Source organism: Ranitomeya imitator, chromosome 6 (genome assembly GCF_032444005.1).
Source record: "Ranitomeya imitator isolate aRanImi1 chromosome 6, aRanImi1.pri, whole genome shotgun sequence".
Lineage (NCBI taxonomy): Eukaryota > Metazoa > Chordata > Amphibia > Anura > Dendrobatidae > Ranitomeya > Ranitomeya imitator.
In genome coordinates, this window is record NC_091287.1 from 18,070,146 (window position 1) to 18,097,140 (window position 26,995).

The 26,995-nt window shown below is 41.4% G+C and overlaps 1 protein-coding gene across 4 annotated transcripts in view; it reads left to right on the forward strand.

Moving 5' to 3' along the window:
• Positions 1-26,995, forward strand: part of VIPR1 (vasoactive intestinal peptide receptor 1) — a 319,284-nt gene that overhangs the window by 266,196 nt on the left and 26,093 nt on the right. For all 4 annotated transcript variants that reach the window (XM_069729252.1, XM_069729254.1, XM_069729253.1 and 1 more), the window contains exons 6-9: positions 8,272-8,404; positions 18,251-18,404; positions 23,353-23,413; positions 25,821-25,890. In XM_069729252.1, the coding sequence (XP_069585353.1) occupies positions 8,272-8,404; positions 18,251-18,404; positions 23,353-23,413; positions 25,821-25,890 (418 nt within the window). The remainder of the gene's footprint in view (positions 1-8,271; positions 8,405-18,250; positions 18,405-23,352; positions 23,414-25,820; positions 25,891-26,995) is intronic.

Consider the following 26,995-nt stretch of genomic DNA (forward strand, 5'->3'; position numbering starts at 1 on the left):
GTAAATTCCCAAAAGGTCGACTGTTTAATTTATCTGTGCCTGAGCACGCCGCTATGCGGAGTTATGTGAAGGAGTCTTTGGAGAAGGGGCATATTCGCCCGTCATCGTCACCATTAGGAGCAGGGTTCTTTTTTGTAGCCAAGAAGGATGGTTCACTGAGACCTTGTATAGATTACCGCCTTCTAAATAAGATCACGGTTAAATTTCACTACCCTTTCCCATTATTATCTGATTTGTTTGCTCGCATTAAGGGGGCTAGTTGGTTCACCAAGATAGATCTTCGTGGTGCGTATAATCTTGTGCGTATTAAGCGAGGCGATGAGTGGAAAACTGCATTTAATACGCCCGAGGGCCATTTTGAGTACCTGGTTATGCCATTCGGACTTGCCAATGCTCCATCAGTGTTTCAGTCCTTTATGCATGACATCTTCCGTGAGTACCTGGATAAATTCCTGATTGTGTACTTAGATGACATTTTGATCTTCTCGGATGATTGGGAGTCTCATGTGAAGCAGGTCAGAACGGTGTTTCAGGTCCTGCGTGCTAATTCTTTGTTTGTGAAGGGATCAAAGTGTCTCTTTGGTGTCCAGAAGGTTTCATTTTTGGGGTTCATCTTTTCCCCTTCTACTATTGAGATGGACCCTGTTAAGGTCCAAGCCATCCATAATTGGACTCAGCCGACATCTCTGAAAAGTCTGCAAAAGTTCCTGGGCTTTGGTAATTTTTATCGTCGCTTCATCTGCAATTTTTCTAGTATTGCTAAACCATTGACCGATTTGACCAAGAAAGGTGCTGATGTGGTCAATTGGCCTTCTGCTGCTGTGGAAGCTTTTCAAGAGTTGAAGCGTCGTTTTTCTTCTGCCCCTGTGTTGTGTCAACCAGATGTTTCGCTTCCGTCCCAGGTCGAGGTTGATGCTTCTGAGATTGGAGCAGGGGCTGTTTTGTCGCAGAGAAGTTCTCATTGCTCGGTGATGAAACCATGCGCCTTCTTTTCCAGGAAGTTTTCGCCTGCTGAGCGAAATTATGATGTGGACAATCGAGAGTTGCTGGCCATGAAGTGGGCATTCGAGGAGTGGCGTCATTGGCTTGAAGGAGCTAAGCATCGTGTGGTGGTCTTGACTGATCATAAGAACTTGACTTATCTCGAGTCCGCCAAGCGGTTGAATCCTAGACAAGCTCGTTGGTTGTTGTTTTTTGCCCGTTTTGACTTTGTGATTTCATATCTTCCGGGCTCTAAAAATGTGAAGGCGGATGCTCTGTCTAGGAGTTTTGTGCCCGACTCTCCGGTTGTATCTGAGCCGGCGGGTATCCTCAAAGAGGGAGTAATTGTGTCTGCCATCTCCCCTGATTTGCGGCGGGTGCTGCAAAAATTTCAGGCTGATAAACCTGATCGTTTCCCAGCGGAGAAACTGTTTGTCCCTGATAGGTGGACGAATAGAGTTATCTCTGAGGTTCATTGTTCGGTGTTGGCTGGTCATCCTGGAATCTTTGGTACCAGAGATTTGGTGGCTAGATCCTTTTGGTGGCCATCTCTGTCGCGGGATGTGCGTACTTTTGTGCAGTCCTGTGGGATTTGTGCTCGGGCTAAGCCCTGCTGTTCTCGTGCCAGTGGGTTGCTTTTGCCCTTGCCTGTCCCGAAGAGACCCTGGACACATATCTCTATGGATTTTATTTCAGATCTTCCCGTCTCTCAAAAGATGTCAGTCATTTGGGTGGTCTGTGATCGCTTCTCTAAGATGGTCCATTTGGTACCCTTGTCTAAATTGCCTTCCTCCTCTGATTTGGTGCCATTGTTTTTCCAGCATGTGGTTCATTTACATGGCATTCCAGAGAACATCGTTTCTGACAGAGGTTCGCAGTTTGTTTCGAGGTTTTGGCGAGCCTTTTGTGGTAGGATGGGCATTGACTTGTCTTTTTCCTCGGCTTTCCATCCTCAGACTAATGGCCAGACCGAACGAACCAATCAGACCTTGGAAACATATCTGAGATGCTTTGTTTCTGCTGATCAGGATGACTGGGTGTCCTTTTTGCCTTTGGCTGAGTTCGCCCTTAATAATCGGGCCAGCTCGGCTACCTTGGTTTCACCGTTTTTCTGCAACTCTGGGTTCCATCCTCGTTTCTCTTCAGGGCAGGTTGAGTCTTCGGACTGTCCTGGTGTGGATACTGTGGTGGACAGGTTGCAGCAGATTTGGACTCATGTAGTGGACAATTTGACCTTGTCCCAGGAGAAGGCTCAACGTTTCGCTAATCGCAGACGCTGTGTGGGTCCCCGACTTCGGGTTGGGGACTTGGTTTGGTTATCTTCTCGTCATATTCCTATGAAGGTTTCCTCTCCTAAGTTTAAACCTCGTTTCATTGGTCCGTATAGGATTTCTGAGGTTCTTAATCCTGTGTCTTTTCGTCTGACCCTTCCAGATTCTTTTTCCATACATAACGTATTCCATAGGTCATTGTTGTGGAGATACGTGGCACCCGTGGTTCCATCTGTTGATCCTCCTGCCCCGGTTTTGGTGGAGGGGGAGTTGGAGTATATTGTGGAGAAGATTTTGGATTCTCGTGTTTCTAGACGGAAACTCCAGTATCTGGTTAAGTGGAAGGGTTATGCTCAGGAAGATAATTCCTGGGTCTTTGCCTCTGATGTCCATGCTCCCGATCTTGTTCGTGCCTTTCATATGGCTCATCCTGGTCGTCCTGGGAGCTCTGGTGAGGGTTCGGTGACCCCTCCTTAAGGGGGGGGTACTGTTGTGAATTCTGTGGCAGAGCTCCCTCTTGTGGTCACAAGTGGTACTTCGGCTGATTCTCTCTGTGAGCTTCCGTTGGTGGAGGAAAGTGGTACTGCGGCTTCTGAGTTTCCTTCCTCAGGTGATATGGTGAAGTCGTTAGGTGCTGCTCTATTTAACTCCACCTAGTGCTTTCATCCTGGCCTCCAGTCAATGTTCTAGTATTGGACCTGTCTCCTCCTGGATCGTTCCTGTGGCCTGCTGCTCTGCATAGCTAAGTTATTCTTTGCTCTTTTTTTTTCCGTTTTTTTTTTCTGTCTAGCTTTTCTTTTTGTTTTTTCCTGCTTGCTGGAAGCTCTGGGACGCAGAGGGTGTACCTCCGTGCCGTTAGTTCGGTACGGAGGGTCTTTTTGCCCCCTTTGCGTGGTTTTTGTAGGGTTTTGTGTTGACCGCAAAGTTACCTTTCCTATCCTCGCTCTGTTCAGAAAGTTGGGCCTCGCTTTGCTAAATCTATTTCATCTCTACGTTTGTCTTTTCATCTTAACTCACAGTCATTATATGTGGGGGGCTGCCTTTTCCTTTGGGGATATTTCTCTGAGGCAAGGTAGGCTTATTTTCTATCTTCAGGCTAGCTAGTTTCTCAGGCCATGCCGAGTTGCATAGGGAGCGTTAGGCGCAATCCACGGCTGCCTTTAGTGTGGTTGGAGAGGATTAGGGATTGCGGTCAACAGAGTTCCCACGTCTCAGAGCTCGTTCTTGTTTTTTGGGTTATTGCCAGGTCACTGTATGTGCGCTGACCTCTATGTCCATTGTGGTACTGAATTATCTTTCATAACAGGGGGGGCGGTGATTATACATCGGGGCTGGATAAGGAACCTGAATTCAATGATTGAGATGTGTGTCCACAAAGAAGGGAAATATTAATTGAATATTTCGGAGGGTGACCCCAGGACTGTGCTGGGGGACTTCTGATGTACAGGGAGGCCATCAGGGAGTTAGGTGTAATGATGGGTGACAGATAAGAATCAGCCTTTGACCATCTTGAAGCCTCTCTTCATCTGCAGATGCAATTGTAGGTGATTTTCTTCTCCTCTAATGGATTTCTATAGCGCGGCAGAATGAGCCTCCTATACGCGGCCGGTGGTTTGCAGAAAGCCCATTTGTCTGTTATAATTGCGCCCCACTTTGCCCGCACACTCGCCTGGCGCCAGACTGACATATTAGAGGCGATGACACCGTGACACTTCTTCACAACAACGTGACACTTAAAGTAAAGCTGCGATATCTGCAGGACAGCAATAAAGGAGACGGATGACAGGAGGAGCGCACCTCGAGGAGGAACATAGTGCGGAGACGAAACAAGCCTCCAAGCAAAGTGATCAAATGCGTAAAACGTCACCTATATGTCCGACCTCAATGAAAATGTTTAACTCTTGGTGAAATTATACGTTTTAAAAATATCCTTAACCCGACTGCTAGGAACAATGCTATAGAAAGCCTGGGCTCACATGGGCTTACAATGTGTATATAATATATATGTCTGTAATTAACATAAAAGATGTATTAAATACATTACCCATCCGGTGTTATGCCCTGACTCCTGTATTATACCCCAGAGCTGCACTCACTATTCTGCTGGTGCAATCACTGTGTACATACATTACATTACTGATCCTGAGTTACATCCTGTATTATACCCCAGAGCTGCACTCACTATTCTGCTGGTGCAGTCACTGTGTACATACATTACATTACTAATCGGGAGTTACATCCTGTATTATACCCCAGAGCTGCACTCACTATTCTGCTGGTGCAGTCACTGTGTACATACATTACATTACTGATCCTGAGTTACATCCTGTATTATACTCCAGAGCTGCACTCACTATTCTGCTGGTGCAGTCACTGTGTACATACATTACATTACTGATCCTGAGTTACATCCTGTATTATACTCCAGAGCTGCACTCACTATTCTGCTGGTGCAGTCACTGTGTACATACATTACTGATCCTGAGTTACCTCCTGTATTATACTCCAGAGCTGCACTCTCTACTCTGCTGGTGCAGTCACTGTGTACATACATTACATTACTGATCCTGAGTTACATCCTGTATTATACTCCAGAGCTGCACTCACTATTCTGCTGGTGCACTCACTGTGTACATACATTACATTACTGATCCTGAGTTACATCCTGCATTATACTCCAGAGCTGCACTCACTATTCTGCTGGTGCAGTCACTGTGTACATACATTACTGATCCTGAGTTACATCCTGTATCATACCCCAGAGCTGCACTCACTATTCTGCTGGTGCAATCACTGTGTACATACATTACATTACTGATCCTGAGTTACCTCCTGCATTATACTCCAGAGCTGCACTCACTATTCTGCTGGTGCAGTCACTGTGTACATACATTACATTACTGATCCTGAGTTACATCCTGTATTATACCCCAGAGCTGCACTCACTATTCTGCTGGTGCAGTCACTGTGTACATACATTACATTACTGTTTAACTCCATATCAGCATGGGTTTATGAGAAATCGCTCCTGTCAAACCAATCTAATCAGTTTTTATGAAGAGGTAAGCTATAGACTGGACCAAGGTGAGTCATTGGACGTGGTATATCTCGATTTTTCCAAAGCGTTTGATACCGTGCCGCACAAGAGGTTGGTACACAAAATGAGAATGCTTGGTCTGGGGGAAAATGTGTGTAAATGGGTTAGTAACTGGCTTAGTGATAGAAAGCAGAGGGTGGTTATAAATGGTATAGTCTCTAACTGGGTCGCTGTGACCAGTGGGGTACCGCAGGGGTCAGTATTGGGACCTGTTCTCTTCAACATATTCATTAATGATCTGGTAGAAGGTTTACACAGTAAAATATCGATATTTGCAGATGATACAAAACTATGTAAAGCAGTTAATACAAGAGAAGATAGTATTCTGCTACAGATGGATCTGGATAAGTTGGAAACTTGGGCTGAAAGGTGGCAGATGAGGTTTAACAATGATAAATGTAAGGTTATACACATGGGAAGAAGGAATCAATATCACCATTACACACTGAACGGGAAACCACTGGGTAAATCTGACAGGGAGAAGGACTTGGGGATCCTAGTTAATGATAAACTTACCTGGAGCAGCCAGTGCCAGGCAGCAGCTGCCAAGGCAAACAGGATCATGGGGTGCATTAAAAGAGGTCTGGATACACATGATGAGAGCATTATACTGCCTCTGTACAAATCCCTAGTTAGACCGCACATGGAGTACTGTGTCCAGTTTTGGGCACCGGTGCTCAGGAAGGATATAATGGAACTAGAGAGAGTACAAAGGAGGGCAACAAAATTAATAAAGGGGATGGGAGAACTACAATACCCAGATAGATTAGCGAAATTAGGATTATTTAGTCTAGAAAAAAGACGACTGAGGGTCGATCTAATAACCATGTATAAGTATATAAGGGGACAATACAAATATCTCGCTGAGGATCTGTTTATACCAAGGAAGGTGACGGGCACAAGGGGGCATTCTTTGCGTCTGGAGGAGAGAAGGTTTTTCCACCAACATAGAAGAGGATTCTTTACTGTTAGGGCAGTGAGAATCTGGAATTGCTTGCCTGAGGAGGTGGTGATGGCGAACTCAGTCGAGGGGTTCAAGAGAGGCCTGGATGTCTTCCTGGAGCAGAACAATATTGTATCATACAATTAGGTTCTGTAGAAGGACGTAGATCTGGGGATTTATTATGATGGAATATAGGCTGAACTGGATGGACAAATGTCTTTTTTCGGCCTTACTAACTATGTATGTTACTATGTTACATTACTGATCCTGAGTTACACCCTGTATTATACCCCAGAGCTGCACTCACTATTCTGCTGGTGCAGTCACTGTGTAGATACATTACATTACTGATCCTGAGTTACATCCTGTATTATACCCCAGAGCTGCACTCACTATTCTGCTGGTGCAGTCACTGTGTACATACATTACATTACTGATCCTGAGTTACATCCTGTATTATACCCCAGAGCTGCACTCACTATTCTGCTGGTGCAGTCACTGTGTACATACATTACATTACTGATCCTGAGTTACATCCTGTATTATACTCCAGAGCTGCACTCACTATTCTGCTGGTGCAGTCACTGTGTACATACATTACATTACTGATCCTGAGTTACATCCTGTATTATACCCCAGAGCTGCACTCACTATTCTGCTGGTGCAGTCACTGTGTACATACATTACATTACTGATCCTGAGTTACATCCTGTATTATACTCCAGAGCTGCACTCACTATTCTGCTGGTGCAGTCACTGTGTACATACATTACATTACTGATCCTGAGTTACATCCTGTATTATACTCCAGAGCTGCACTCACTATTCTGCTGGTGCAGTCACTGTGTACATACATTACATTACTGATCCTGAGTTACATCCTGCATTATACTCCAGAGCTGCACTCACTATTCTGCTGGTGCAGTCACTGTGTACATACATTACTGATCCTGAGTTACCTCCTGTATTATACTCCAGAGCTGCACTCACTATTCTGCTGGTGCAGTCACTGTGTACATACATTACTGATCCTGAGTTACATCCTGTATTATACTCCAGCACTGCACTCACTATTCTGCTGGTGCAGTCACTGTGTACATACATTACATTACTGATCCTGAGTTACCTCCTGTATTATACTCCAGAGCTGCGCTCACTATTCTGCTGGTGCAGTCACTGTGTACATACATTACTGATCCTGAGTTACATCCTGTATTATACTCCAGAGCTGCACTCACTATTCTGCTGGTGCAGTCACTGTGTACATACATTACATTACTGATCCTGAGTTACATCCTGTATTATACTCCAGAGCTGCACTCACTATTCTGCTGGTGCAGTCACTGTGTACATACATTACTGATCCTGAGTTACATCCTGTATTATACTCCAGCACTGCACTCACTATTCTGCTGGTGCAGTCACTGTGTACATACATTACATTACTGATCCTGAGTTACCTCCTGTATTATACTCCAGAGCTGCGCTCACTATTCTGCTGGTGCAGTCACTGTGTACATACATTACTGATCCTGAGTTACATCCTGTATTATACTCCAGCACTGCACTCACTATTCTGCTGGTGCAGTCACTGTGTACATACATTACATTACTGATCCTGAGTTACATCCTGTATTATACCCCAGAGCTGCACTCACTATTCTGCTGGTGCAGTCACTGTGTACATACATTACATTACTGATCCTGAGTTACATCCTGTATTATACTCCAGAGCTGCACTCACTATTCTGCTGGTGCAGTCACTGTGTACATACATTACATTACTGATCCTGAGTTACATCTATACTCCAGAGCGTTACAACCATATAGTAGTATCTATCTTTGTGTGGGAAGATATTCGGCTTGCATTTGGCCATGTCAATAAACCCAACCTGTGTACAGGACTTCAGACTAGGTTGGTGCCATGTAATATCTTCTCAGCGGATAGTAATGTGTTACCATTTCCCTTCCCGTTGCAGAAAGCTCCACTGCACAAGGAACTACATCCACATGCATCTCTTCATGTCGTTTATCATGAGGGCCATTGCAGTATTTATCAAGGATATTGTCCTTTTTGAAAGAGGGGAGTCCGATCACTGCAATCCTGGGTCGGTAAGTAACGGACGCTCTGTGTATGTCTACGCTCCCTTTCTTCTGTATTTTTGTGTGATGTAAATATCTGCAGTACACTTTTTTGTGATTTTTATACAACAAGAAAATATTTCCTGTACGCAATTAATGTATTTTTTTGTAACTGCACTCCAAGTGGTCAGGAGGGGTATTACAAGTAAACCTTAGGCATAAAGATGAACATAATGAAATGGTTAAAAAAAACGCTACATCTGCGAGTGTAAATCTTTATAGGAGGACTGAGAATACGAATCATTATACGTTGTAGCAGAAGTAATATTCTAGCGCAGCAGATGCCTATGACAGATGGCCTAGACTAGGAGGAATCTCCAGGTGGATCTGTTATTTGGGACGTGAACATTTTTGCAGCTCTCTGTAGTAGGACGCCTTTTGAGTTCTTCTACATTTTTTTTTTTTTTTGAATTAAATGTGATAGATTTTCTTTTTTTTTCCACTTCCACCCAAAAGGAAAGAAGTGATGATGAGCCGTAAACGAAGGAACGTAAAGTGGAGTTGAAATGAACGGCTGGGGGCGTTTGATCTATATTTCATGGTGTGCTTGTTTGATACATTGTGTTTCTCGCTCCTACGCTCGTCTCTTTCTTCGGGGATTTTTAAGATGTTATTCGGCAAAATAAAACAGGAAAAAAGGGAATTAATATTTGGGTTATGGAATTAATTAACCCTATGGTTCACATTCTGTATGGAACTTTTCTCTTCTTTATAGTAAAACTTATCGCTCTGCGGATTAAAAAAGTTATCACAGGGGACCCCCCGTGACCCCAAGGTGGTACTATGCAACACGGTATTGGGCTTTACCTATAACTCACTTTCTTGGGAATCATAAGGAAAATAATATACACTTATTATAATCAATAAGTTGCCAATATTAGCTTAATTAATACCTAATTAATAATTATAATATTGAAAAACAATGATTTAGCACAGAGACCTCTAGTCTGTAACCGAAGGACAAATGCTTATCAGAAGAACAGTATTGTTGATCTTTTGGGTATGAAATGATCTTTGAAATTCTGGAAGTGTTATATACGAAAACGACTTTTTGTAATATGCATTATTATTTTGGTTGGAGCCTCGTAGCCATGTGCCAACATTTTGAGTTAAATATTGCGACTTTTACTGGGAAAAAAAACAAACCTCCATCAGCATTTTTCCTCTCATCTATTTCTATCAGTTTTAATTAACACTAAATAAATTTCCTTTACATTCAAATCACAAGCGGTGGAGAATGCGGGCATTAAATCCAGAGCATCATACAAATCATTAAATGGGATATCCTATTTAATAAAATGTTCCTTGTAAGCCCACCGGAGAGAAGGAAGTCTTTATGATGTCTTCAGGCAATATTAGGGCACATGAAAGTGATGGGACAGTTTTTCTATCCCCTTAGTAATAGCAAAATCGTCATTATCTAATTTTAAATGGACCTTTTACCATCTATAGCTGTATAACCTAGGAAAGTGACAAACTCCTCTGTGGAATACCGAGGGTTCTTCTCATTTCGGATTCGTAAAGGGTTTTTCCGGTAAGATTAAGTTATCAGTAATTCACAACAGGGGTATAATCAGTGAGTACCAATCCAACACCCTCTCCCCACGCGCAACAGAATGGGGGCTTCTGGACAACTTTTGGTCCAATTGTCAAGAATGGCCATTTGTTCTCCATTTATTCTCTAAACCTAAGATAGAAACAAAATGAACATATCTCCTGCTTTAAGTAAGTAAAAGCAATTGTGCATATAAATAACATAGGGGACTTAGTGGACACCGTTTTTGCTAAAAACAAATAAAGCATAAAAGCTGTCCCACCAGCGTCAAGGTGTACCTAAATCTGGATGATCCCAACCTCTAGTATTAAAACCTTACCATTTGTCAAAGTGATATCAATGTGAATGTAGCTAAAGTGTCATCAGCCAATAGCGTTGTAACACTTATTATTTAAGGCATCTCCACCTGTTGGGAGGTGTCTGAGCAGCGTTTTCTTTCATATAGTCTGCACTCTTGCTAGTTGTCATTCCCCTGTGCTTGTATCCCTGTATACTATCCGTGTCCCTCAGCACTTTCCATATCTGTCAACACACCAGCTGTGTCCCCCAGCACTGCTGTAGCTGCCTGTATACCATCTGTGTCTTCCAGCATCTGCCATGCCTGTTTGTATGCCAGCAATGTCTGCCAACATCAACCGTGCCTGTCAGTATTCCAGCCATGTCTGCCAGACCCTGCCGTACCCTCCTGTTTACCAGCAGTGTATGCCAGCACCTGCCTGTGACTGCTGTACCATCCATTCCTGGCCTTACCAGCTTCTTACCCCTTTGGGGGTCAGCGCCATGTGTCCAAGGCCTACCCTGGAGTCGTACCTGGCGTCCATCTGAAGCCAAGTCTAACGCCACCATCATGGGCTCTAGCGAAGAGTCAGGTGTTTGCCTAGTCATGCCCCTACAGGCTCTCCTCGTTCCATGGCACGTACGTTCCAGTGAATAAGGGTTGAACAGGATTAGGTCCTGAATATGGACACCCAAGCTTGAACATTGTCCCCCGGTCCGTGTGCGGCTAGTCAATGGCCCAGTATCCTAGACCAGTGTCTGAACATAGCCCTAGTCCATGCCAGCACATGTGATCCCAGGGGTTAGCAGCTGTAGTACTGGGTTCTGCCCAGAAGTGTTACCTGGCGGCTACCTGCAGCCCAATCTGTCTCCACCATCAGGAGCTCCAGTGAACACCTGGGAGTCGCTTAGCTAAGCCCCTTCCTGGGCTGGCCGGTCTTGTGGCACAGTGGGTCCACAAGCCCATGTGCAACACTATTGGGCGTAACAATATATGTACGTTATCCACTAACCTTCTGGCCTATGAAGGATGAGTAGATACTAGAGTATTGAGCATGTTTGTTTTTAAATAAATGGGATTTTACAAAAGGAAGCTGAGCTTTGCTTGACATTACTGTATTCAAACCCAAAATCTGTGAAAGGACCCCACATACCATCTGTAACAATGTCTTCTGGTGTGGTCAAGAGGACTTTTGTTTTGGGCCAACTCATGCGCCAAGGATCATGTTCTATCCTTGACCTCCTATGGAAAATGGCCCATTGTAAATTAACTGTAGGTCCCTGTGTTCTCTATGTAGACACTTATGGGACTATATTCGATAGAATATTTAACGACTTGATAGAAGACTAAAACTTTCTTTTCCTTTTTCTTATTTTACCTACACTTCCTTTTTTACTCATCTGTTGCCTGCGATACAGCTTCTGCATGATCAATGGGATCAGATTTCTTTCGTATAAAGAAACCCAGATAAATAGCAGGAAAAGTGATTTATTTGATTTAAGAAAAGTTTAAAAATGGACATTTGGAATAAATCTTATTAGTACAAGTATTTCTATGCCCAAAGAGCGTGGGACGACTCGAGAAACATTCCAGGAATATATTCAATTTACTGTATGAGTCAAAAAAATAAGAGTCGATGAACTATTAGTGATGGTCTCCCGGAGATAAGACCCTGACCCCGAAGTGAAAGGTAGAGAATGGTATTTGTATGGGAGAATGTGGGGTTTTAGGTATTTGAGGCGATAGAGATAAATGGATTTTGACAGAATCTTTAGCTGGAGAAAACTTGTTTTTAGATGTAGTTGAGTGAATTTATGCCGCGGAGTAGAGGGAAGAGTTGGATAACTTGTGTTAAGGCCATAATCACACTATGTTTCTGCTGTGTGTTTGGGGGATCCATGTGATCCATCCTATATTTGGGATGTATTTATAAACCCTCATTGGGGCTATAGACTGCAGTGACAGAAATTGACTTCAAATGTATGTTGTTTGTGCTTTTTTTCTGACAATGTATGGTCCATCTGTTTAGAAGGGCACAAAACATAGCAGACCACATGTTTGTGCCTGTCTGACAGACGAACACTTTCTAAAAAAACAAACAAACTGACTTTATAGTTACTAATCTTGGTTATTCTGAATCCTGTTAAAGAGGATTCAGGTGCACAGCAAAAAAAACACAGTGTGAACGTGACCTAATACCCAGACACAATTCATGAACAATGCTAGGAATGTGGGCATAAAAAAGTTATTTTTGTACTTTGGCACCTTTGCCCACTTTCTGAGACAAGATTGAGCCTGTGTAAATGCTCACAGTCATATATTGATAAATGGTTAAAGCTAGCATGTTTCCAAACTGGTCACCTTGGAGTTTAGCCACATCTTGAAGTACAAAAGTTTTGCCATCAAATCCCAAAGTTACTAAAACAGAGTTTAACACAAGCAATTTTATGTTTGTGGGGTTAAGTGAGACCCCATGGCCAGTCCACGCGCTTTTCAGTTTGGCATTTTTTTCACAGCTCATGATCACTTCACTACTGCTTATACTTATATGGGGTTCAAATATAGTTCCTTTTCACTTTTTGAAACTTCCACATTTTATGATCACTGCTATGAGGGTGGTCATGAAAGTCAAGTGTGCAAAATTGAGAAAGATCAAAACATGTTAGTCTTGCGTTATGTAAAACATGTAAACCAACTTTCATGTTATCGGTTTTGTGAAACTTGTGAATTGAGAAAGTGAATAGTTTTGGGTCTGAATGTCTAATATGAAGATAACGTTTAAAGACTATCTGTTCACCTCGTCCATTTAGTTATCTGCACACTATTAATACATCCCTGGTACGTGGTTTGCTTTCCTGCATTCTCACTGTCAACAGTTCATCAATTCTCCTTTAGTCTTATCTCCAAAATACCTACATATGGTTTATATGGAGTCACAGCTCTCGGCATTATCAGAAATATTAACAACAGGCAATTGTCAGAAATTAACGTTTATGACTCCTGTATAATAATTTATCTTGGGAGATTCCATTATTGACCTGGGTGATAAGCCTTCATTTGTCAGGATGTGGCCATTTATGAGCATACAAGGGGATTTCCTATCATATTATATTATATTGTCATTTTGCAGGATTTTTTTCTAAAATAAAAAATGAGTTACTTTCCATGTTTTGTCCGTAGAGCTGAAGTTTATTAAAAACTGTGGTCCATATGTCCTGTTGGAAAGTATGGACTGTACAGGGTGGGTTGACCATTTAGCATGAGTTGTTAAAATGTACTGTAGAAACCTTATTGTAGAGGGGAATATTCGGAGCATGTATCCTGATAACGGCCATGAGTTGTTACTATGTAGAAACCTTATTGTAGTGGGAACATTCAGAGCATGCAGCCAGATGACGTCCATGAGTTGTTACTATGTAGAAACCTTATTGTAGAGGGGAATATTCGGAGCATGTAGCCAGATAATGGCCATGAGTTGTTACTATGTAGAAACCTAATTGTAGGGGGAATATTAGGAGCATGTAGCCAAATAACGTCCATGAGTTGTTATTATGTAGAAACCTTATTGTAGAGGGGAATATTCGGAGCATATAGCCTGATAACGGCCATGAGTTGTTACTATGTAGAAACCTTATTGTAGAGGGGAATATTCGGAGCATGTACCCAGATAACAGCCATGAGTTGTTACTATGTAGAAACCTTATTGTAATAGGGAATATTCAGAGCATGTAGCCAGATAACGGCCATGAGTTGTTACTATGTAGAAACCTTATTGTAGAGGGGAATATTCGGAGCATGTACACCAATAACGGCAATGAGTTGTTACTATGTAGAAACCTTACTAGAGCGGGGAATATTCAGAGCATGTAGCCAGATAACAGCCATGAATTGTTACTATGTAGAAACCTTATTATAGTGGGAAAATTCAAAGCATGTAGCCAGATAACGTCCATGAGTTGATACTATGTAGAAACCTTATTGTAGAGGGGAATATTCAGAGCATGTAGCCAGATAACAGCCATGACTTGTTACTATGTAGAAACCTTATTGTAGCGGGAACATTCAGAGCATGCAGCCAGATAACGTCCATGAGTTGTTACTATGTAGAAACCTTATTGTAGAGGGGAATATTCAGAGCATGTAGCCAGATAACGCCCATGAGTTGTTACATTGTAGAAACCTTATTGTAAGGGGAATATTAGGAGCATATAGACAGATAACGTCCATGAGTTGTTACTATGTAGAAACCTTATTGTAGAGGGGAATATTCGGAGCATGTAGCCAGATAACGGCCATGAGTTGTTACTATGTAGAAACATTATTGTAGTGGGGAATATTCGGAGCATGTAGCCAGATAACGGCCATGAGTTGTTACTATGTAGAAACCTTATTGTAGAGGGGAATATTAGGAGCATGTAGCCTGATAACGGCCATGAGTTGTTACTATGTAGAAACCTTATTGTAGTGAGGAATATTTGGAGCATGTAGCCAGATAATGTCCATGAGTTGTTACTATGTAGAAACCTTATTGTAGAGGGAAATATTCGGAGCATGTAGCCAGATAACGCCCATGAGTTGTTACTATGTAGAAACCTTATTGTAGAGGGAAATATTCGGAGCATGTAGCCAGATAATGGCCTTGAGTTGTTACTATGTAGAAACCTTATTGTAGTGGGGAATATTCGGAGCATGTAGCCAGATAACGGCCATGAGTTGTTACTATGTAGAAACCTTATTGTAGAGGGGAATATTAGGAGCATGTAGCCTGATAACGGCCATGAGTTGTTACTATGTAGAAACCTTATTGTAGTGAGGAATATTTGGAGCATGTAGCCAGATAATGTCCATGAGTTGTTACTATGTAGAAACCTTATTGTAGAGGGAAATATTCGGAGCATGTAGCCAGATAACGCCCATGAGTTGTTACTATGTAGAAACCTTATTGTAGAGGGAAATATTCGGAGCATGTAGCCAGATAATGGCCTTGAGTTGTTACTATGTAGAAACCTTATTGTAGAGGGAAATATTCGGAGCATGTAGCCAGATAACGCCCATGAGTTGTTACTATGTAGAAACCTTATTGTAGAGGGAAATATTCGGAGCATGTAGCCAGATAATGGCCTTGAGTTGTTACTATGTAGAAACCTTATTGTAGTGGGGAATATTTGGAGCATGTAGCCAGATAACGCCCATGAGTTGTTGCATTGTAGAAACCTTATTGTAAGGGGAATATTCGGAGCATGTAGACAGATTACCGGTACGAGTTGTTACAATGTAGAAACCTTGTTGTAAGGGAACTATATTCAGAGTATGTAGACAGATAACCGCCATGAGTTGTTACTATGTAGAAACCTTATTGTAGGGGGAATATTTGGAGCATGTAGCCAGACAATGACCATGAGTTGTTACTATGTAGAAACCTTATTGTAGAGGGGAATATTCAGAGCATGTAGCCTGATAACGGCCATAAGTTGTTACTATGTAGAAACCTTATTGTAGAGGGGAATATTCAGAGCATGTAGCCTGATAACAGCCATGAGTTGTTACTATGTAGAAACCTTATTTTAGGGGGAATATTTGGAGCATGTAGCCAGATAACGGCCATGAGTTGTTACTATGTAGAAACCTTATTGTAAGGGAACTATATTCAGAGTATGTAGACAGATAACCGCCATGAGTTGTTACTATGTAGAAACCTTATTGTAGGGGGAATATTTGGAGCATGTAGCCAGATAATGACCATGAGTTGTTACTATGTAGAAACCTTATTGTAGAGGGGAATATTCAGAGCATGTAGCCTGATAACGGCCATAAGTTGTTACTATGTAGAATCCTTATTGTAGAGGGGAATATTCAGAGCATGTAGCCTGATAACAGCCATGAGTTGTTACTATGTAGAAACCTTATTTTAGGGGGAATATTTTGAGCATGTAGCCAGATAACGGCCATGAGTTGTTATATTGTAGAAACCTTATGGTAACAGGGAATATTCGGAGCATGTAGACAATACAACATGATAATGAGCATCCTATAAATGTCTTAATCCAAGAGACCGCTGTACAAGGATCTGCTCTTCCGGGCAGTCACAGTGACATTATTGTGAAGTAATTAGCTTGATTATATTTTAATAGTTTCTTCGAAAGCTGATGTTTTTGCTTGTATCCACCCACGGCTTAATGACTGCAGCATGTAGCGAGATTTACATCTACTTAATTTAATGAAATATTCTCCGCTGGGTATTCACATTAAGTAGAACGACATTTGAAAGATAGAAATTTAGTGATTTCAATATTGAGAATATTGTTAGGCAAAACTCTCCATTGATTTTGAATTAACCAGTTGGATACACTGAGGCGCTGCCATTCTCAATTATAGTGCAGCCACTTTACAGCACCCATTCTCCCCTCTCTGGAGTCTTTGTTTTTAGGTCACTGCTTCCCCCATCCAGAAAAAAAAAAGTCTGTCTTGCTCAAGACAAGACAGATTGCCATTGCAATGAGGGATCAGATTACAGCAGAGTGACATGCATTTAGATCTGCACTGCTGATTTCTAGTAAGTGTTTCATCTCTTCTTAGAGGATTCCCAGCTACACTGTTCAGTACTGCTGTATAAAGTCACCTATGCTGATGGCTTTAGTAAGTGTTTTTTTTCTCACTCCAGAACTGGGTTCACAGCTACACTGCTTAGGACTGCTTTATAATTTACTGTATGTTGTTGGTTGTAATAAGTGTTTTAATGTGTGCAAACTGTAAAGCGCTGTTGAATATGTTAGCGCTATATCAAAATAAAAGATTAATATTATTATCTCACCCCGTAGCTCGACTGCTCAGGATTTCTGTACACTACTCCTCTTCTGAACATGTGCTACATAGAGACTGTTGATCAGGAATCCCTTACGTCTGCGAGTTCGAGACATGGGAGTGGGAGACATCATGTCAGCTCGTCTACGCCCACTATCTCAGAGACAACTGAAAGTTATAGATAGGAATCCAGAGCATAAAATAGTGGAAAATGCAGAATAAAAGCTATATAATGTGCTCACACAGGATGGATTATTCGGCATATGATAGATGACCTTTCTGGACAAGATATTGTTTAACAAAGTAGAAGAAGTGAAGTCTAAAATGATTAATGGTCATAAAGATAATTTAGTAAAAAAAAAAACAGTAATCTTGATAATTAATCAATGTTTATTATTGGTGACATTTATTTTACAATACATGAAATTAAGTCAAGAACCTTGCATGACAGCTGATACTTGACTCTCTCTTCACGAGTCCTCAGGGGTCTACAGATTTAGTTGAGTATTTAGATGGTACAGGTGCACTTTTTGGGGGGCTCTTATAGATGTTCTCGTACTAACATTTACAATTGATGATACCTTTTGGGACAAAGATAGAACAAAGACCACATTTTTCCATTGAGTCATATTTTTTGTGTCGGTAACTTACTTCATAAATCCAATTCCCCCATCTCATACTCAAGTGAGTTCAGAAGAGTGGAGTATAGGTGCTCGTTGGATACTTGGTGGTCTTCCATTAGTTTCCTTCCTGGGTTTAAAAAAAATCAATTAGATTTTTCTGTGTCTACCAGATAACCGTGGGTGACCATTTCTCGGCTTTTAAGAATGATGGAGAAACTCAACTGTACGGGGCTGTTTGACCTCCTCCATCATCAGATGCTGTGAGCTAGGAGGGTTGGGATTGCTGGATTTCAGCCTGTCCAATTCTTGGTTCTGAAGGGAGGTGTCTGGTCGTGGCTTCTGCGCTTTCCATTGGACATGCCCATATGTCTGTGCGGGAATGGGAAAATTAACTGGTGTCCAAATGGCTCGTTATTGTAGGTGTATGGTCAAACCTTGTGGCAAATTCGAAGTGGACTACCGAGGTTCAATAGGGCCACACATTTGTAGCTTTAGAGTATAATTTTGATTTTCTTATCATTTGTATTTTTGATCTTGTACAATATTTCAATGTTTTCCAGGCTGGATGTAAAGCCGCGATAGTCTTCTTCCAATACTGCATCATGGCCAACTTTTTTTGGCTCCTGGTGGAAGGTCTCTACCTTCATACCCTCTTGGTCATCTCTTTCTTCTCGGAAAGAAAGTATTTCTGGTGGTACATCTTGATCGGATGGGGTAAGCCGCATCATTTTTATCTTTTTACTGTCCAGGAAAGTTTTAGAATGTTGAACATTTTGGACATTATTTAGCCAATAACATGAATGGACATCACTTATGGACTCCTCCATAGGAACATTGTAAACTTCAGACCATCCCAAATGCAACCCCTGCTCACCCATAACCAAGATACTAGAAATAATGTCCTGTTATTTGTCAGTCTGTAGAGCGATAGTCATGACCTCAACCCCACAGTAATAACATTTACACTGTTAATAGTTCAGAGGATTCTCGGAATAATGGAAACGGCTGTATTATGGTGCAATTATTGGTAAATTAATTAGTGGTCAGCCACATGTTCAAGAAATTACTGAATCAAAATGTAAAAAAAATGCATTTATTCAATATATTTTAGTTTTGATTATTTTGGGTTTTTTTTACTCTGTTTTTTTTTTGTTATTACATTGTTGTGATAATGTTATTCATAGAAGGAAGAACCCAGTAGCCAAAATAAAAATAGGCTCTTTTTTATTTGGCCAGAATTCAGAAATAGTTCTAATTAACGCATTGCTGACATTGTCCTTCGTAGAGATGAGCGTACCTTTCAAGGTTCGGTTCGGATCATGTTCGACAGACAAACCCAAACCCCATTGACTTCAATGGGAGGCAAAACCAAAAGCATAGACAACACCTTCATGGGGGGACAAAAAGCTGCCAAAAAAAGCTAAAATTATGGGCAGGCACCAAGAAAAGTGGCATCGATTGACCCATCAATTGCGCTATAAATGAATAATGTAAAGAAAAAATGGCGTGGGTTCCCCTGTATTTTTGATAACCAGTCAGGCAAAACTGACAGCTGCGGGCTGCAACCCTCAGCTGTCAGTGTTAGCAAGGCTGGTTAGCAAGAATGAAGGGGTCCCTATTATTTAAATAGATAGTTTTAAAAAATGGTGTGCGGTCCCCCCCATTTTTGACAACCACCCAAGCTAAAGCAGACAGCTGGGGGCTGGTATTCTCAGGCTGGTAAGGGGCCATGGATATTGCCCCCCTAGCCTAAAAATAGCAGCCTGGAGCCGCCCAGAAAAGGCACATGTATTAGATGCACCAATTCTGGCGCTTTGCCCGGCTCTTTCCACTTACTCTGTAGCGGTGGCAAGTGGGGTTCATATTTGTGGGGTTGATGTCACCTTTGTATTGTCAGGTGACATCAAGCCCACGGCTTAGTAATGGAGAGGCGTCTATAAGGCTCCTATCCATTACTAATCCTATAGTTGTATTGTAAATAAAGACACAACCAGAATAAAGTCTTTTAATTGAAAGAATGACACAGACTCCTTTGATGAATCTAAATTAAACCATACTCATGTCATCGCCCAGTCCACTGAAGCCCTCGTCCCCTGTGAAAAAAAAACCCAATATCCCTCATCTGTCTGACGTTCTGTCCCACACCATAATCCATGTCTGGGGTAAACAGTTTTCAACCTGGACGGTGCCAAGATGCAACCGTCCAGGCTGAGAACCACTGGTGAATGAGCTGCTGCGAGCGAAGCCTCAGTAACCGGCGGTGACGTCATCGAGGTTACTGCAGGTCACTGAGGCTGCGGCATTCACAGCAAGCAAATGAACTGCGGGGACCACAGTGAGATCACCGCTCGCACAGTGAGGAAAAAGTCTCATGGTGAATGTTTTCTGAACAAGTTTGCTCATCTCTAGTCCTTAGCTCCAAACAAGTTATGTTTGTGTAATAACTCGTGGACGCCGTTATATGTGCAGTTGAATCGGATCCCACCCGGATTAGCTCAATTTCCATGCTGAATATGTAAGAAATGAGAAGCAAAATACAGAATTTTGCTACAGATTTTCTTTCACTATATGGAAGAAAAAAAATCGGATTTTGCAAACCCCATTCACATTCATAGGATGTGTAAATTCACTTAGAATAAAGTGCGGAATTTATGTTTGAAAGGTTTTTCCCCAAAAAATCAAGTTATCTCCTTTCCTCAGAACGGGAGGAGGGCAGCCATGGTTGGTCTCATCCATGGCTAAAATCTTGGCCTATTTTCTGGGAAAACTGCATTCTTAAGATGTCAAAAACTAGGAGGACCAAGAGTCAAAGCGTAGCCAGCAAATTATGCAAAATTACAAACTTTATTTGAAAGCATATATACATAAAATTACCATGTACAATAGAAGTGACAAATAGTGACTAAATTCATAGATACAAAGATGACCATGAACCACAGACCGAGACAACTTGTCTAAAAGTATATATATGTATTATCAACATATACACATGAGAGTGTATCCTGATATTCAGTCAGCCAGGCTTAGTAGTATGCGCATATAAATAAGTGCTGTAACAATAGCCATAGCCCCATGTGCATATGAAAGATAAAATACAAAGGGGTTAATTACCCATGTGAAGTAGAATGACGGTCCCGTCTGGATCCCGGTCAGCGACCCCAACGCGCGTTTCGCGTTCAATAGTAACCGCTTCCTCAGGGGGCGTGGTCTAATCAAGATCCCTGTCCCATTAAATAGCAATCACATCCGATCACGTGATAAGGTTGAGATAACGCGTGCGCATAGATGAACCGCACGCCGAGACTAATGCATGCATCCCAAGCCTCGCATCCACGCAGAAGACACCGGTCACGTGAGCGGGCCGGCGCCACACCCCCAACACGTGACACGGACTCACTGCAGAGGACGGGACAAGGGACGCACGCATGCTCCGCATGCAAGATATAAAAGACGTGGTAACAGGTGATTGTAGTGAGTGACAGTGCTATTACATACAATTATAGGCTGGCATAATAATGACAGCCAACTGGTTCAAAATAGTGCACATACATAAATGATGTGAATAATATATAGATCCCCACTGAATTGCCCCCACTACCCCGCGATGGATCGAGGTGAAAATTACACCCTATATTAAAGACCCATAAGGGGAGGAGGGATATACTGGGGAAAACTAACTACAATAGCGTGCATATAGAGATGAGTGCCTAAAATACATGGCAAAAGGTATAAAACACATAGCAAGAACTAAGATACTTATAACAATGGGTTAAAAAACGTCCTAGTGTTACCCATGAGATATCTCCGAACTGGAGGCACATATCAGAGTACCATTCCAAACATAAGATTATAGAAGTAAGCATTAAAGTTACAGCAATTACATATCTCCATGATAAAACATGTTCAATTTATCTTTATAGTAATAATAAACTATGTCTGGGCATCCAAAGTCAGTCATGGTACTCATATTCGTTGTCTGTTCTTGTTAGTACTCCATTATACCATAATATCGAACGATCTTCAATCCCACTTGACTTGGACATAGATATGCTCAGTATCAGGTACCACATGGGCACAGCAGGATGTTATGCACACTACAAATAATCTGAGACAAAGAAACAAAATTAAAAACTGATCGCAAATGGCAAAGACAACAGGAAAAATATTCAAAATGTATATCCTTCAGAGAAAGGAGGAGAAGCCATGCGCTTCATTAAGACCCATGGGCGTCATTGTACCAAGTGTGGCAATCCAGCGGCATTCCCTCTGTGCCAGAACACGTTTGACATTGCCACCTCTGATGCCACACTGAACGAGATCAATACCACGTACAGAAAAGGATTTAGGATTGCATCCATGGAACTGTCGGAAATGACGCGGTATTGTTTTCAGCTGCGTCGGGTCCGTCTCATTCTTAAGATGTGTTCACACAGGGATTTTTTTTGTTCATGCAGATTTTAAATATTTCCCAAACAATATTCAGTTTCCTTGCTGATCACTGGAGTCATACCCAAGGGAACCCCATCGACCCCAAGATCGGGGGAAGTGCACAAGTGCAGCCTTTGCTCCTTTCATTGCCTATGTTATGGCCTGAAATAGCCGAGCGCTGCACTTGACAGTCCCATAGACAGTGAATAGAGCAGAGGCCGCACTTGTGCACCTCCATTCTATCAAGTTGGGGCTGCAAAGCCTTGTTTTGGGGGTCGCTGTGTGTCCCAGCGATTGGACCCCCTAGAAATGAGCAAGTAATCGCTTATACTTGATTTTTTTGTTGGAATAACCCTTTACAATCTGCATAAAAAGCACTTTGTGTGGACATATTCTAATCATACTTTCCCCAGGAAATGTTTGCCACCTACTAGCCAAAGTGATGAGACTAACCACGGCTGCTGTTCTCCTTCTTCTAGGACCCTGGTAGTTTTGCAGTAATTTTTCATTTGCAAGGTCTTGGAATCAGTGATCTCATTGGTTGCTATGAATTACTCAGGGGTGTGTCTGTAGGAGGTGCAGCGGTAGTAGTCACACCCCTTTGCCACATTAGACATCGTTATTATAAACATACTCTCCAACTTTCCATGGTAACGATCAGACATAAGCAGATCCACATTTTGTAACCTCAGGCGCTCCCCTTTACTGAAGTCATGGCCCCCACGGAGCATCTCCGTGCCACCCCCCGCCTCTTCACTTCATGGTCGCCACTTTTTGGATGTAGAATCTTATCGGAATCGCTTGTTTCCAGGAGGTTTTGTGTAGATTCTGTGGACTCTTTAGGAGTTGGGACGGTTTCCCCCTTTTTCGGAAGCCGCTGGGAAGTAGGGGAGGTCCTGGTACAGATTTTATTCGAGCTCCACAGCTTGATCTTTTCTTCCTTTCTGCACGAATCTTATTACTGGGCAATTAATTAACTAAACAGTCCTAAATATTGATTGAGGCCACAAAATAGCGCAGAGTTAAAAGGTCACCCTGTGGTTTGAGCACAAGGGAGAAAATGGAAGAGTTAAGTCTCATGAATAGTCTGGATTTCCAAATCAATATGTTCAATTTGTGCCGCTTCTGTGACCTCCGACAAATTACCCCTGGCACTAAATCAATAGATATAACAGTATTTTTCTCCAAGTGAATTTCTCTTTGATCACCTGAACATATTTCTTTCCTTCCGTAGGAGCCCCGACCGTATTCATCACCGCCTGGACGTTCACCAGGATATATTATGATGACAGTGGGTAAGAAAAGCCGAAATGTACTGATGAGGTATGACTCAGAGGGCACCGGTCACCAGGTCTATAAACGAGACGATTCTACCACCTAAATCGAGCCTAGAAATGACCAATCGGACCTCAGAAGCCTGCGACTTCCTGTAGAGGAAAATTCTGTAAAATACCAAATTTCTGTAAAAAAAAAAAAGCAAAAAAACAATTGGACTTTGGGAGACGTGGAACTCTCATTGTATTCTGGCGACTGGTTCCCTTTAAATGGGTTAATCTGGACTATAACATCTTTTGAGTATTCTTCGCGGAAGGTCTCACTCTGCAGCCTCGGTGATTGGCTTAGCCATTACCGAAAATACGGTGCTGAGCCTACACGGAGGTGTATACAATAAAGGGCCGCATGGCGCTGCGGCTGCTGATAGGCGGGGGTGCAACAAACTGAACCCCAGCAACCTGATTAAGTTCGTAGTTAGGTCCAACACACTATGCTCTCTGTATACTCTACACACAAACTCTGGATTCGGAGAGAGAAAAGAGAGAATTGTGACCAGTAAAATGCATCAAATGAGAGATTGGGACCTCAGGATAGATGTGCGTTCTTTATAATACTTATTGGTAAAGGACGTATTCAATTATGCAGGTTTTATTTTTGGAGGTTTTTTAGTATATGGCTGTAAAGGCTGTGTTCTTGTACGCAATGTCTACTTGTGTGTTCTTTATAGTAATTAACTGTATAGGCTGTGTTCACATATGAAGTTTTTAGTTTGGTGTGTTCTTCACAATATTTGGCTGTAAAGGCTGTGTTCTTGTACGCAGTGTCTAGTTGTGTGTTCTTTATAGTATTTAACTGTATAGGCTGTGTTCACATATGGAGTTTTTAGTTTGGTGTGTTCTTCACAATATTTGGCTGTAAAGGCTGTGTTCTTGTACGCAGTGTTTAGTTGTGTGTTCTTTATAGTATTTAACTGTATAGGCTGTGTTCACATATGGAGTTTTTAGTTTGGTGTGTTCTTCACAATATTTGACTGTAAAGGCTGTGTTCTTGTACGCAGTGTCTAGTTGTGTGTTCTTTATAGTATTTAACTGTATAGGCTGTGTTCACATATGGAGTTTTTAGTTTGGTGTGTTCTTCACAATATTTGACTGTAAAGGCTGTGTTCTTGTACGCAGTGTCTAGTTGTGTGTTCTTTATAGTATTTAACTGTATAGGCTGTGTTCACATGTGGAGTTTTTAGTTTTGTATGCTCTTCATAATATTTGGCTCTAAAGGCTGTGTTCTTGTGTGCATTTTTTTAGTTGTGTGTTCTTTTTAGTATTAGACTATAAAGGCTGTTTTCACATATGAAGTTTTTAGTTTGGTGTGTTCTTCACAATATTTGGCTGTAAAGGATGTGTTCTTGTATACACTTTTTGGTATTATGTGCTCTTCATAATACAATGTTTCACTGAAAATGTTGTGTTATTGTGTGCAGTGTTTAGTTGTGTGTTCTTTATAGTATTTCACTGTAAAGGCTGTGTTCACGTATGAAGTTTTTAGTTTTCTGTGTTCTTCACAATATTTAGCTTTAATGGCTGTGTTCACTCATGGAGTTTTGGCTGCAGGTTTTCTTTGCTTTTTTTCCATATTTGGCTGTAAAACCAGTGTTCTTGTGTATATTTTTTAGTTTTGTATGCTCTTCATAATATTTGGCTCTAAAGGCTGTGTTCTTGTGTGCATTTTTTTTAGTTGTGTGTTCGTTTTAGTATTAGACTATAAAGGCTGTGTTCACATATGCAGTTTTTAGTTTTGTGTGTTCTTCGCAATATTTGGATGTAAAGACTGTGTTCTTGTGTACTCTTTTTGGTTTTGTGTGCTTTTCATAATATTGAACTGTAAAGGCTGTGTTCTTGTATACACTTGTAAGTTGTGTATTCTTTATAGTATTTCACTGTAAATGTTGTGTTCACATATGCAGTTTTTAGTTTTGTGTGTTCCTCACAATATTTAACTGTAAAGGCTTTGTTCACTCATGGAGTTTAGGCTGTAGTTTTTAGTTGTGTGTGTTCTTCGTAATATTTCTGTGTAAAGGATATACTGTATTCCAGTTTTTATTTTTGTGTGTACTCCCAAATATTTCCCTACACAGGCTGTGTTCAGCTTTTAGTTGTGTGTTCTCTATAGTATTTCACTGTAAAGGCTGTGTTCACGTATGCAGTGTTTAGAGTTTTCTGTGCTCTTCACAATATTTAACTGTAAAGGCTGTGTTCACTCCTATAGTTTTGACTGCAGTTTTTTTTTTTTTCTTTGCTTTTTTACATATTTGATTGCAAAGACTGTGTTCACTTGTCACCATTTTCTTGTATTTTCATCATGCCATGACAATTCTACTCTTTATACCAGGGATTTAATCAGCGCTGATCTTTTTGATCTTTTTTTTTACAGGTGTTGGGACACCATTGAATCCCCGATATGGTGGTGGATCATCCGAGGTCCCATTTTGGTCTCCATTTCGGTAAAGTATTTTACATTGCTTCTATTAATCTATTCTAAAATGCATTATAATTAACTCTTTATACATGATAAATGGTATGAATTCAGGCTTATGGTGCAAAACCTGAACAGTAGCAGTGCCATATGGAGGATCTGCCGTGCCTGTCCGGTGATGATGCCCGCCGCAGTGCTGCAGCCCTGTCGTCTGCTATTGTCAGGGGTTCCATTGGTCAGACCTCCACCAGTCAAATATTGATGGCCTTCCTAAGTCTCAAGACCACATAAAGGTCCAATTACTCTAATATTTCTTACATTAAAAAAAATGCCTATGATAGTGTTCATGAATTTTTTTTTAAATACCTTCTTTCTATGTGCCCCCATGACAACACTTCCCGTCCCTGTGCTCTGGCAGTTCAGTGTTATCATAGTATCATTGAATCTTGTGTCCTGTGCAAGAAAAATCAAAGCTGATTGGTTGATCTGAGCTTCTGCCCCAGAAGTGTTGTCTTAGGATTACATTAAGTGTTGTGGGTATAGTTGGGCAAATATATAATGTCGAGAGGGAAACTTTAATAAATTTGATAGTTTGCCAAAATGTGCTGCAATGGGATCCAGAAAGTTGCAGTTTCCCGTTTAGTGCAGGGATCCATAGTAGTAAAGTTTCTCCATTGGCTTTTTTTTACAAAGGAGAAGTCACATGACTCGGAACACTGTGAACTGAATGGATACATTGTATCATGTCTGAGGGGCGGAGCATAACCCAGCGATGACCTCATTGTGCCATGCTCCGCCCCTCGGTGGCTGCATCAAACATAATACAATGTATCCGTTTTCCTGAATTGTTTCTTTAAAAAAAAAAATAAAAAAATAAAAACTAGAGTCAACAGTTCTCGAGTCGTCCTCTGCTTCTAAAGGGGTCAACCTGCTGGATTTGGCTCTTTAAGGGGTCTGGGAAAAATCAGGGGTTGATGTCATGTAATAAAATTATTGTTATCTTATTTGTCCATAAATATAGAGGAAACAGCTTAGAAAAATCTAGGAAAAACCAAATTCACAAATTTCAAAATCGTGTCTTTTATTAGAACACATGTGTATATAGAAAAAAACAATATTTAATTTGTATTTGT